The sequence below is a fragment of the Anarrhichthys ocellatus genome, unplaced genomic scaffold (genome assembly GCF_004355925.1).
Source record: "Anarrhichthys ocellatus isolate YVR2014 unplaced genomic scaffold, GSC_Weel_1.0 scaffold884, whole genome shotgun sequence".
Classification (NCBI taxonomy): domain Eukaryota; kingdom Metazoa; phylum Chordata; class Actinopteri; order Perciformes; family Anarhichadidae; genus Anarrhichthys; species Anarrhichthys ocellatus.
Window position 1 is genome coordinate 1 of NW_022280858.1, and position 13,637 is coordinate 13,637.

General features: G+C 37.4%; 2 protein-coding genes across 2 annotated transcripts; both read right to left on the reverse strand.

Moving 5' to 3' along the window:
- Positions 1 to 672: 672 nt before the first annotated feature.
- On the reverse strand, positions 673 to 1,626 carry LOC116377088 (olfactory receptor 2AT4-like). The gene has a single exon (XM_031838633.1). The coding sequence runs from the start codon at positions 1,624 to 1,626 to the stop codon at positions 673 to 675; it is 954 nt and encodes a 317-aa protein (XP_031694493.1).
- A 3,040-nt stretch (positions 1,627 to 4,666) lies between these two features.
- Positions 4,667 to 6,628, reverse strand: LOC116377087 (olfactory receptor 1F1-like). Its single transcript, XM_031838632.1, has 2 exons — positions 5,674 to 6,628; positions 4,667 to 4,728 (listed from the first exon to the last, which is right to left on the reverse strand). The coding sequence occupies exons 1-2, from the start codon at positions 6,626 to 6,628 to the stop codon at positions 4,667 to 4,669; spliced, it is 1,017 nt and encodes a 338-aa protein (XP_031694492.1).
- Between the last annotated feature and the right edge of the window lie 7,009 nt (positions 6,629 to 13,637).

Consider the following 13,637-nt stretch of genomic DNA (forward strand, 5'->3'; position numbering starts at 1 on the left):
GGTCCAATTTGTGATGGTATCACCAGAGAGTGACTTTGACTTAAACAACCATCTGAAATAAAATAAAATACCACATTTTGTTTTTTCCCTGGTAAAATGTTTTTTTGGAGAGGTTTTTCCTTTCCCCAAACAAGGGTCAAAGCACAGAGGGTGTCATATGCTGTACGGATTGTAAAGCCCCTTGAGGCAAATTTGTGATTTGGACTGGAGAAATAAAATTGACTTTTATTGTTTAAACTGGATCCTTTATTATCTTGGTTGGTAATAGATGGAGGTGTACATTACACAACAGCCAGTAGTTTTAGTTTTACTAACTCCGACTCCCTTCAAATCAGAGATCATCTTACTTTTTTCCCCCAACAAAAGCTAACATCTTGTTTAATTTGTTTCTCAAAGAGTAGAGCTGAAACTGATTTGCTGCAACTATGAAAAAATACAGCACACAGACCTTAAAAGTGCAGACATTTTATGCATGACATCTTCCCGTGGCAAAAAAAGCTGTGATGTAGTAATCTATATTTTAGGTTTAGCCAACTGAAAGCCTTTTTTACAGTGAGGCCATTTTATTCAGAAATATTGGAACTAACTAAAACCAAACAAAGGCAGAGGACAGATTCTACGCCAACATTTTAACATCTCGCCAAGATTTGCTCTTACGTTGGTCTGGTTAAATTAGATTTTTTTTCTCACCAGAGCCAGGGCTCTGATTTTGATCTCTTTGGTTTTCAAAGAGTAGACGATAGGATTCACGCAGGGTGGGATGCAAGAGGCCAGCGACAGGCTCAGCACACGCTGGTCCGGGTCAATCAGACGCAGATAAAACCCAATAGTAAAAATGGTAATGAGAGGAATGTAAAATACAGCAACAAGGATGATATGCTCAATGCAAGTAGCCAGAGCTTTCACCCGACTGTCTAAAGATTTCATTCTGAACACGGTCACCAGGATAGCCACATAAGACAGAAGAATAAAAATAAAGGGTCCTACGAGGATCATAATCGTGAGAAAAGAAGCTGCAGACCACTGCAATGTGTAATCATTACAGGCTAGTCTGAACACAGGTGCATAGTCACAGAAATAGCTGAACACTCTGACAGAATTGCAAAATGAGAGTTGAGTCATTATACCTGTTGAAAATGCTGTTACTCCCAGAGCAAAAGACCAAGTCAGGCCGATAATACAAGACATGCTCCGCAAAGTGTTGACTGAGTTGTGACGCAGAGGGAAACATATTGCAATCAACCGGTCGTAGGCAAGGATAGCGAGGGCAAATGACTCCAGGGATACAAAAGAATAGCAGACGAACATCTGCAACAAACAGAGGTTGAATGGAATAAAGTTGTCCTTAACAAGGAATATCTTTACCATGCTGGGAATATTGCATGTGTTAAGGACTATATCAATTACTGCGAGGTTGGTCACAGCCAGTAATTTTGGAGTATGTAAGCAGTCATTAAAAGAAATGACATAGATCACCAAACTATTGAACAGCACTGTAACCACATAAACAAAGGACAGAAAGATGAAGTAGACACCGATGAAGGGAAATGTCTCGAATCCGATGACATAGAAGCCTGGAGGATGAATGATCAGAGAGTCATTTAAAACGGTCCTGAGAGAAGACATAGTTGAACTCCACAGCCTGTGTTGGATGACGGCCTCTGGTCCACAGGGTTTAAAACTTCTCCAGTCTGAAAATCAGGGCACTCATATCATATTGTACATTAGAGAATGGATTTCTATGAAGGCTAATAGATAAAGTGCACAATTGTCATGCCATTCATTTAAAACACACTTAAACAAAGCAGTATTTGTACAATGCATTCTCAGTAAGTTAAATCACTTATTAATGTGCTACAAGTCAATAAAATAATCCAACCTGATTATCTGTGAAGAATGGTTCAGCACTAGCTGGTGATGCTGACTCTGAAAGCAGCATGCATGTCGGACTGGTGGACGATGAGACATATACTCTCCTGATGGATCAACTGAGACGGAGTCATTGTCCAGTACCCTATCAGTGAAGTTAATTTAACCCCTGGAGAGTCGGGCTATAGGTTATTTCTTTCTGATTAAACTTCTACTTAAAACAAAGGGTTCGTGTTTATTTGATTGATAATTTAAAGATTCATGGAAGCTTAGTAAAATGAATTAGAGAAGAAAAGAAAATGTGTTAAGGACATATGTTGCTTTGACTGTTCAAACGTTTAAAATACTCAGTCTGAATAATCTTTGATGGAGGAAAAGGTTTAAATTTTAAGATAAGTGTGAAAGAATGACAATATACTCACTGCTAGAGTTTTGTTGCGTATGTAAGTATCAATATATACCATGATATGGAAAGTGTATCGAAAATCATATAAAATGACCTTACAGTTACACTGTTATTATGCATTATTTCAGACAAAACTCCTAAAAATCTAATTTGTTCCGTATTTTGATGATTTCTCATCAGAATTAGTACAAATTCATAAATTTGTACTTAATTTTATAAAATGTTATCATAATATTGTCACTGTACAATTCCACTAAACGTTATCATTGAATTATCTAACTTTTAGTTGTTGTCTCAGTGTCACGGAGCGGAAAAGGCGGATTTTTATTTTTCGTTTTTGTTTTTCTGATAACTTGTTAATCGTAGATAATTGTAGATACTATTCTCCTTTACCCACAATGACCTCCACAACCTCTTGTGAACAGACAGAGTTTAATAACTGTGAGTTGAGGACCATCCACAGTGTAATCACTGGTTCATCTGACAAGCTATGTTTATTTTCAGGAAATGTAGAGGAGGCAGGAGGAGATTTGTACAGAAGTAGTTATTGCACATTATTTCTATTCTGATAAAGATGAACACAAAATAACTTTGTATGAGGTGTTAAAACATTTAGAACATTGTGTGAACTGTGTTTGTACAAAGTGAGTAAACAGTAACAAATACATTTAATGACTCTTCTATTGCGCAATGTTCCCGGAGGATACATTTAAAATTAAAAAGGCTGTGGTGAGCCAAAACAAAACAACTCTAATGAGCCCAGTTTGTGTTGCCATCACCAGAGAATTTTGGTTAATGACCTTAACTTCAACAAACAAACCTTTTACTGTACACACTTTAGAGTAATTAATCTCAGTTGCACCTATTAGGAATAAAGACAATTAAAATTGAAGGGAAAGAGGTGTGAAGCTGTCACTTAATTCAACTTACACCTGCTTTCAAAGGGCCGCAAGAGAAATGCCAGAAGTCGTTTCCTTGGCGCTCTACCAAGTGTCCTGTGACTACCTTCATCAAATAACATGTTTAAGCTTTAAACTAATAGTTCTGCTTTATTTTATAAGTTGTAGGCTTTCTTAAAGGACTTGCAAACACTAACTTCCATTCAGACTTTAAACTCAATTTACCAGTGCTTTCTGTACATTCATTGTTATAACGCTAAAGCCAGGTTTATATTACACGTGTCATTTCAGTAAATGTTGTGATTGTAAATAAATGATTCAGTCTAACAGTGCTCACTTGAATCATTAACAGATGTAGAGTAAACACTGTTGATGAAGTGGGTACTTTCAGGTCACTGAACCGCTTGCAAACGGTATGTTGTTCATGGTATTTGACGTTTTGGTTTTGCACATTGTTTTAGATGATTGTTTTCTTGAGTCACTGGGTTATTTCATGTTAAGGGCCATTCAAAATAGGGCACAGTGAAGCATTTAAATGATCCCTCTGACCATATTCTCAGAGCACTACACTGAACTGCAGCACAAAATGTTCCTGTTTAACCAGTTAATATCCATCCATCCCATGTCTATAGAGGCATGATCCAGTTTTAACATAAAAAAGCTAAAATATTCATCCAAGACATAGATAACGTAATGAAAGCATACATATCTGAGCCTTTTCTCTCCTGCACGTCTTAATACATTTTTAAAAAACAGAAATAAACGGAAGGACAAAATATTTGTGCCCTTTTTGTGGTGCAATGAACCCTGGGAGCTAGTTTAGTTAAACTCAGTTCTAATTATGCACACTGACTTAAAAGCTCTGCAAGTACCTCAGGTAAACAATGAAACCTTCTTTTTCATCTGACAATGTGGATGTGAATGTAAGATATAGTAAAACAAAGTTAAAGTGTTAAAAAGATAGGAGTGTTTCAGCACATAAGAGCCAGAGCAGTCAAGTGTATCATATAATTACTATCAAATACAGCCAAGTATATTTTATGTCTAAATAAGTCAGTAATATGTGCTTTGAAATGTATTTAATTCACTTGAATCTGGTGAGTGTTTACATAATGGCAGAATAGAATAAATAAAATAAATATTCTGAAAAACATGGTGTTGTGTAATATGTTTTTATTTAATTGCAAAATAACATGACACTGGATATGTGTGGAAACGTGAACAAAGAAAGAAAAGGTCCGGAGTGCTCAGAAGTTCAAAGAACACTAATGAAGGGGCTCTTTAGAAGGGAAAACAAACCAAGTCACTCTTCTGGCAAAAAGTAAAACATCCTAATAGATCCTAAAAACATAGACAATGCTGGTTCATGTTAAGTTAGAGCTGGGTTACAGGAAGAAACAGAGCCACAGATAAAGGGTCTTTTTTTATTCATTTTGGGCAAAAAAGGAACGTGTAATCACGTTCGCAGTAATGGCTTGGAGCTGAAACACGTTTAGTTTTTGCCTACAATAACCAAAAAATGAAGTTTTATCAGTGAGTGCCTTTGCTGTGTTTCTTCTGCCACCACCATGCACAGGATACTATTCAAGGTTTGGAGCCTTGCTCGCTGCCACTTTGCACAAACAGCCTTCTTCAGAGTGTACTCCTCAGCACGCAGTTTCCCCTCTAGTAAATACAAGATGATTGCAAACAATTTGTAGATGTTTAGAAGTAAGAAAAATATAATGAGGGCACTATAATAAAACATGAATATACAGACAACAACACAGACAAAATATTACATATCAAAATATATATTAACAGACTCCATGCATCAGAGGAATTACAAAAAAAGACTGAAATCAATTACTTCATTTAGTCCTGGATAAGCTGTGGGCTGCGTCTTGTGTACATAAAAGGTTTCTCTCTTTAATAATAATTTCAGTTGATCACAACAAATGCATTGCAGTTAATGAATGTTTTAATGTTCTACACCTTATGAGTCTTGAGTAGCCTACATGCCTTTATGTAATATGGACAGGAGATGGCTAGACACTAACCTATTCAAACTGATCTTAAGAGGGGCAGGAAAAAAGAAACCCTAAGAATATGTCACATTTAATGAGATCGCGGTTTGAGTGTATTATCCTTTTTAAGGGACTTGCTGGAGAGATGTATCCAGTTTTTGTTTTATAGCATGTCACAAATGCATTGACAATGTAATGAAATTGGCCAAAAATGATGTTGTCCTTAAGCCAATTAGGATGAAAACTCTGCATTCAGCACAGTAATTCCGGCTGTTGCCTTCCTATATACTGTGGTGTGGAGCTGGCCATACTCACTCTAAATTAATGTTGTTTTTTTAGAATACTCAGTACTGTTTAATATCTCTGCTGTTGGCATTCAAGACATCATGAAACAGTAAAAGTTCTTCCTCTGTGTGGAAACCTGGTTGTATTTAAATGCTGAGGAATCAAATGAAACTTGACTGTTGAGTGTTAAAATAAAGTTGTCAAGGGCTTGTTTTAATTCTACGAACCAGTGCCAGGGCTCTGGTTCTAATCTCTTTGGTCTTCAAAGAATAAACAATCGGATTGATGCAGGGTGGGATGCAAGTGGCAAGTGACAGGCTCAGGACACGCTGGTCCGGGTCAATGGATCGCACATAAAGCCCTATTAAGAATATGCTGAATATAGGAATGTAAAATACAGCAACAAGGATTAGGTGCTCAATGCAAGTGGCCAGAGCTTTCATCCTATTGCCTAGTGATTTCATTCTGAACACAGTGACCAATATGCTAAGATAAGACAGAATAACACAAGTAAAAGGGAACATCAGATTCACCATACTAGAAGTTGAAGCTATAGACCAATGCAATGTGTAATCATTGCAGGCGAGTCTGAACACAGGCGCATAGTCACAGAAATAGCTGAACACTCTGACAGAATTGCAAAATGACAGTCGAGTCATGATCGCCGTGCTGTATGCTACTCTACTCAGATTGTAAACCCAAGTCGCGCCTACAATACACAACATGATCGGCAGTGTGTTGAATAAGTTCTGACGCAGAGGGAAACATATTGCAATGAACCTGTCGTAGGCAAGTATAGCGAGCGCAAATGACTCCAAAGATATAACAGCATAGTAGACATACATTTGTAACAGACAGAGGTCAAATGGAACAAAGTTGTCCTTAAAGAGGAATGTCTTAATCATGCTGGGAATAATGCATGTGTTTAAGGTTACGTCAATTACCGCGAGGTTGACGACAGCCAGAAATTTTGGAGTGTGTAAGCAGTGGTCACGAGCAATTATGGCGATCAGTACAATATTGAACACCAGCGTAACCACATAAACAAATGCCAGAAAGATAATGTAAACACTGATGAAGGGAAATATCTCAAATGCAATGATATAAAATCCTGGTGGATGAATGATGACAGAGTCATTTACAACAGTCCCGAGAGAAGACATAGTCCTCTGGTCCAGGGTGCGTAAAAGCTGTCTGGTCTGAAAAAGAGGGGAAAGAACACATCTTATTTCTTATCTTTCCTTCATTTTTTGTCAGCATAAATGCACAAGTTATCTTATTTATGAATCAATGAAAACTAAGTAATTGGAAGCTTCAGAAGGACACATACACACTTGTGCATTTGTCATTGAAACAATCATTTTTCCACCTGAGTGATTCGATTAACACACAACAGAAAGCAGTGTACTTGTGGCTCACCTGTTCGGTTGATGATCGTTTTACACAAAGTGGCTGCATGCAATGCTGACTCCAATAGCAGCCATTGAATGTCTGCATGTCTGACCTGTGCACAGTGGAAATTATACCCTCTTCATCAATCAATCTCCAGAGATAGTGTGCAGTCTTCTAATTAAGAATAACATGGATCAACAATACAATAATGAGCAGTGCCCTTTGATTGAAATTGAAGGTTAATGTAATGGAGTGTTTTGTCTTCTAATTTATCTTGCAGGCAAAACAAACATGTTGTTGTTTTGTGATTCTGAGCACCACATTCATCTTTATCTCAAGAGCAGGAAAACATGCAGGTTATAATATCACTTAATAACACTGGAACTCAACTGGCAATCACCTTTATTTACATCTGACAACATTAATGACGTGTATGTATTAAGATACCTGTCAATCATTTTGGGGTTGGGTGTGACCCCTCTGTTTTCATTTGATTGTTGCTTTTGAGGAATTGATGAACAAATGTAAGAATGATGAAATTGTTGGTGTGGTGCAGACATGCTTTTAGTGCAACGGATTGAAACTTGATTTTGCTGTCTGAGCTTGGAGGCCAGTTTCAGTGAGACAGCAGAGTCAACGGTAGATAATAAAATGTTGGAGTTGTATTACACGTAATATAACTGTCATCCTGATTTTGGGAGGATATGTACACATTTTGTATCTCTTGTTGCCACATAAATACTTCTAAACCACAAAACCGTCTTACGCCCCTAAGCTCTGCTCATGACATCTTGTGTCTATCTCTGTTCTTGACAACATAGAGACTGACTGATTTGTTAGATCTGGTCAGAAGCCTATTGACCAGTCAGGTCTCACAATTGTCCCAATGTAAACCAGAAACGGGGCTGGTCTAGACCTTATCGTCTTAACCAACAACTTGGACTCCTGCCTTAGCTATGGGACTCTCAAACACACTTAAACCTACCCACTTGCCATTACACACCAGTATTATTGCACCAAATTTGATGGTAAAATATTTCATTTAATGTTAATAAAAGTTCAGGTCCACTATGTGATAGCGTAGCAAAAAAATCTTTGTGTAGAACTCCAAGTGGGTGAAAAACAAAAGAAGTCTAAAGGGAGCATTCATCATCCAACAGTCCATAATGACTCCAGACAAAATGACTTTCTGCTGCATATGACACCTCAGAGTCTTTCTAATGAACCCAGCTTGAGATTTCATCACTCGAGAAAGCCGGTTAATGACCCTTCATGTAACAAACAAACCTTTTACTGTTCAAGCTTTGCCTAATTAATCTCACCTGCATCTATTAGCAGGTCTTGCAGTCTCACATTCTGAGGTAAATGGATAGGAAATTGGGACCCCTGTGCACAGTGCTTTCCCCCCAAGAGTACCTCGTCTGAAATAACAAGCTAACTTTATTCAAACAAACACAGAAACATATCATTTGATTTCGTAGAGGCTTAGTTAAATGTAGGCAGACAATACATTGTGCACCTATCAACGAATGATCAGAGCTGTGATTTTACTGTAACAACCATAAACTCACTTTGTTTGTGTCTCCCACTAAACTCACACTGTGTCATTGCCATCTTTGGTTTCTTATATTCAACCATGACTAATAAAAATACAATACTAGCTATAATACAATATTCACTGTTTAGTAATCAAAAACTTAAGACACAATTCCATTAATCTTTTTCAAAAAAGCGTTCCCACTTTGTATAAACTTGGTGTGTATGAAGATATTTAACAACAAAGTGCAACGACATTGACAATCAACAGTATTTCCTGAGGGTGCTTTTATCATCAAACAGGGCACGGTGACCCCAGACTAAAGGCTTCTCTCCTGCCTCTTTGACTCCTGGGAACCCTGCTAATGAGCTCTATTTGTGATGTCATTACCAAATGATGCTGGTTAATGACTCTGCCTGAAACAAACAAACCTTTTACTGTTCAGACTTAAGCCTAATTAATCTCATATGCATCTATTAGAAGGTTTTGCACTCTTGCAATTAAAACTCGAGTGTAATGGGAATGGGTATACAGCGATATTAATGAGTTTGTGGTGTTCTTCAAAAGCTCAAGTATAAACCCACTAATTGTCTAATAGTCACCTCTCCTCTGATAGGCCTGCGAGCTTAGCCCCTATACGCTGTTGATGCCTTTTCTGCAGTTGCCTTTCTGAGTATTGGACGTGTGATAAAAGTTTCATTAAACTTTAGATTGTGTTCACAGTTATTTGCTGCGTTGGCCTTGGACCAAAACAATTTACTGTGCAATCTCCAAAAGGAACATAATTCATTGGGAAATAGGCTGAATGCTCACAAGACATCTAGAAGTTACTTGTGTACGGAAGCAGGGAATTCAAAATGCTTCTAAATAACTTACTGCGATGTCCTGGGTAACCACAATCAATCAATACATTTACCATCCAATGTTGGGTATTTAAAGCGAGGTGTAACATTATAGGAGGCACCAGCATTAATCTACCCTGTTCTCTTTTTCCACAAATCAGAAATGAGTGGAACTCATTGGGGTTGTTTTTATGTGGCGTAATATGAGGCAGAGTTTACTATAAACAAAGTCATTCAGTGGCCCGATAGTAGAAACACAGAATTATTTAAACAAAAAAAACTGTATTTATTGTGGACTAGATACAACTGGTTGATACCTAATCTGCTCAATAAGGTCAATATTGGCACCGACTGGCAGTATACAACTGAAACTTAAAAAATATGGTGTCTCCATATTATTTAAGTAGTTTGAAAGTCCAACAGTGTAATACATTCTTTAAAAAAAAATGTCCAAGATCATCACAAGGGTATTACAATAAAAATGTCGACATACAATCATGAAAAACAGGGGTGAGTCAGTGCTAAAGCATTAAGGAGACTTTGAAAATAGGAAAAGTTAGTGATAAGGTCCGGACAAGAGCCCAGCATGATCCATGAGAACAGAGCCGATAAGAGATATCTTTATTGTGCAGTGCAGTATACAAACTGCAAAGATTTACTATCAGAGCAAAGTCCAAAAAAACACAATACTCATTTTCATGAGTTAGTATGAATCATTAAACAACTATACATAGTGAAGGCACTGTGCTGAACTTCAGTTTTTATAGCAGTTTACTTAACATGAGATATCGTTTACATTATTTTTTATTATTTACAGAGGGCTGTAACATTATATGGACATATTATGGGGGCTTAATGGAAGGGTGTCTTTTTGATTATTGGTGGTTGTTTGTAGGTCTGTTTTGAATTAAAGTGTCAGGTTTCCTTAAAATGTAATGTGTCTTTAAAATATTTGCATGACCACTTTCCCTTCCATTTCAAGGAATGAGGGAAGAGATTAATTAGGCAAACAGTTCAATGGAGGGTTGTTTGTTTACAGGCAAGGCCATTGTTCCCCAGTGATGCCACCCCAACTGGGATTCATCAGAGAGACTCTTAGAGGCACAATCCCTTTGTCTTGGGACTCCATGTCCTTGTTGATGATAAAATGAAGTAGGAGTTAGGAATTTCAAATTGAATCTCATGAAAGTGTCAGACTGCCGGACAAGACGGAATATAAGTACATCTAACTTTATTGTATGTTCAAGTCAATCCCTGTTTGAATAGTACATTGACCGTGGCTAACTTGTAATGCAATGAACCCATGACAAACACTGTTTTGATGATTTGCACCAGTAATGAGCTCATGAGGCTCAGCTTGGCTGTGATTTATATAGGTTATTGTGTAAAAATAGATAACTTGACTACAGGCTCCTGATGAGGCAAGAACAAGAAACCCTCCTTGTGTTTATATGAGCAGAGAGCTCTAACAGTGGATTTAGAGTTTCAGGACTTATAGCGCAGGCGTTTGTGAAACAGTTGGTTACGGGCTGACTCATTGTCAAAATTGAAGGTTTTGCCCCAAATGTGAAAGTTTTATGTGAGAATTGTATTTTAACATACTGCTGTTAACTAGTCATAGGCCTACCTGTGATGTATGGCTGCACCCAAACTGCCTAATCTACATTTCTTTAATCCTGGCATTGATTTATGATTTGTTTCACTCCAAGGTATAGTGGATATAAACAAGAACCTGCGTGAAATTGATGTGTGAAACTTAACTATATATTTACTTTCTCTGGGGACATGACAGCGCAGTCATTATATACCAATCTACATCAACTCCTCTAAAAGCATGTCCGCTGTACCTTGGAACCCAAAGACATGGACTATCCATGGTGTAATTGTTTGATTACCTTAAATATAGCAAAAAAAGCTAAATGACTTGTTCACCCCAAATTTCACATCTATCACCCAGAAGTGAGATGCATATGAATGGATTTTTTCCCTGCACTCATGACACAATGTTTGCATTTCAGACTAACATAGTATGATGCATATGATCCATATAAATTATTCAGACAGTTGCCCTCAGAAAACACAACCCTCTCCTAACTTTTTTACCCATTAAACTTTCCTAATGAGACACATTTCTGATATCATCAGAGCCTGTTGGTTCATGATTTTGCCTGTAAGAAACCTTTTCACTGTTTAGACTTCAGCCTAATTAATCTCATGTGCCTTAATTGCAAAGCACTGAACTCACTATTAAATCTCCCAATAAAAATCCTTTCCCAAATAATGAGTAATCCTTAATCATTTTGAATATATAATTTAATATTTTGTGCTGTATAGAATAAAAAATGTGTCTGTACCTATAATTGTTTCATTCCCATTAATGCCCAAACATATTCGACTAGTTTGATCAGTGTCTGTGGATAGTGAGTCATTTTATAAGTGAAATAAAACACGGTTGTTTTCATCAGCAGCATGATAGCACAGCCACAAATAAAGGTCATCTCTATTCTTTATACTGTATACACAGCCACAGAGTAATCCCTCAGAATATAAGAGACCCTTATATTTTCTGTATTGCAAATCAGAAGAGCCAGATGTTCATTTATTTATAATCCAGAGAGTGTTAAATACTTTAATACGTATTTAATTATCACCGCAGTACGGAGACTGTCAGACAGATGTTGATTCAAGTCTGTGGTAATGTTCAAGGACATACTGTTGTGTCTTTTAATGTTATATTGCATCATATGTCATCATCGTAACCACACTTTACAATAAGTGGTGTGACCACATATTTCATACACTTGTAAAATACAATACAGCGTTGAAGTGTAGGAATGAATCAACACATTTTGTTGTCCGTGGGATAAGAGGACAGCCAAACAGCCACACGGGGGTAGTAGCTGGCCCATTTTAATGGTGGGTGCAAAAAGTTAGTGTGTACTCAAATGCACGCTGAATGATATAACGAGGTTGTACTCTTCTGAACAAAGTATACTACAGCCCACAGAACATCATGTTGGAGCTGTATCCGCTTAGCATTATACTGTTGGGATGTATTGTGAGTGCAGTAAAACCTGAAACCAGGACTTTACAGGATTTTGTTCTGAGGAATTTTGAAATACAAAAATAAATGGGACAGGGAAATAATGGTTAAAGTATCTTGTACTGTAACATGCTTTGGTTGCATGTTTAAAATCGGGTTGTAATAGTTGGCTTGACATTGTTCTGAGAGGAGAGAGGAGAGTGCTCAGAAAATGACGGACAGGTTGTCAGAGCAGATGCTGTTTTCTCCGAGGTAACGAGCCAATGTGACCACTCAGAGGATCTGCAGCTTCTCTCTAGCGAAGGACAACATGAAATATTCAAACTGCCGAGATTGCAATTTTTTTTTCACAGCCATTTGAACGAGAAGCAGCCTGTTAAATACTCATACTGCTCAAACAGGCTCGCTGGCAGCTAATTAGCAGAGCTACAGTAGATGGTGCTGTGATTGATGGGAGTGAGATTTAATGAGCACCAAACATTTAGTAATCAGGCTGAATATTTGTCATCAGGCATTTAAATGCTTTATTGTTATTTTTAGAATTGCTTCAGTGATTAAAAAAGAATGTATTTTAATATATTTGTGTGTTACTGTAATTAGAGCCACTGTGGTGTGCTCCTGTCACCTGTGCTACAGAAAATGAGGCAATTTAAGTGAGAAATGCAGAGCTGTTTGTCTGATGTAGAGAGTATAATTCTGTTTCCAAACACAAGTATATGAATACTCTGTGTTCTTACTACGCAGATCTGCGAAAGCCAGGACTTTAGCCATAATTAGTATTTTTCACATCAGATTAGATGTGAATTTCTCTTTATCTTATTTTAATATTATCTTCTCTTATTTTGACTGAGGGTAATGCTGTTATAAGTGACCCGTATTCAATGACTGCAGTGTAGCTTAAATGTTCTAAAATAGATAAACATCTGCATGTATTCATCATTCAACTATTGATGGAGTTATTTCTGCTTATATTTCCTACTTGTCCTTGAGAGTACATTCCAGCCGGTGAAAGCTCAATGAGGGCTTCTTAGCTGCGCGGCAGTTGCTGAATATTCAGCATTCAGTAAAATAGACAGCAACTTTGTTTGAAGCTTTCTATGAAATGACAGGGCCATAAGGTCGTCAGCATGTTTGTCTGTGAGTCATTAGAGAAGCATCTATGTATGGCGTTAGTTGGATTTTTTAATTCTTATATAGTACTCAAGACCGGTCTCGGTCTTTAAGACGCCTTGTCTTGGTCTCAGACTCAAGACCAGTCAAGACCACAACTGCGAGGATATCGCTAAGTTGCCTGTACATTGTCTGATTTATTTGATTAAACCATAACTGTGTTAGCGCATAGAATACCAAAGGGACAA

Coding starts and splice junctions, on each gene's coding strand:
- LOC116377087 (XM_031838632.1), bottom strand. CDS start 6,628: ATGTCTTCTCTCGGGACTGTTGTAAATGACTCTGTCATCATTCATCCA. Junction 4,729..5,673: donor GGTTCGTAGAATTAAAACAA/GCCCTTGACAAC, acceptor TGGTGGCAGAAG/AAACACAGCAAAGGCACTCA.
- LOC116377088 (XM_031838633.1), bottom strand. CDS start 1,626: ATGTCTTCTCTCAGGACCGTTTTAAATGACTCTCTGATCATTCATCCT.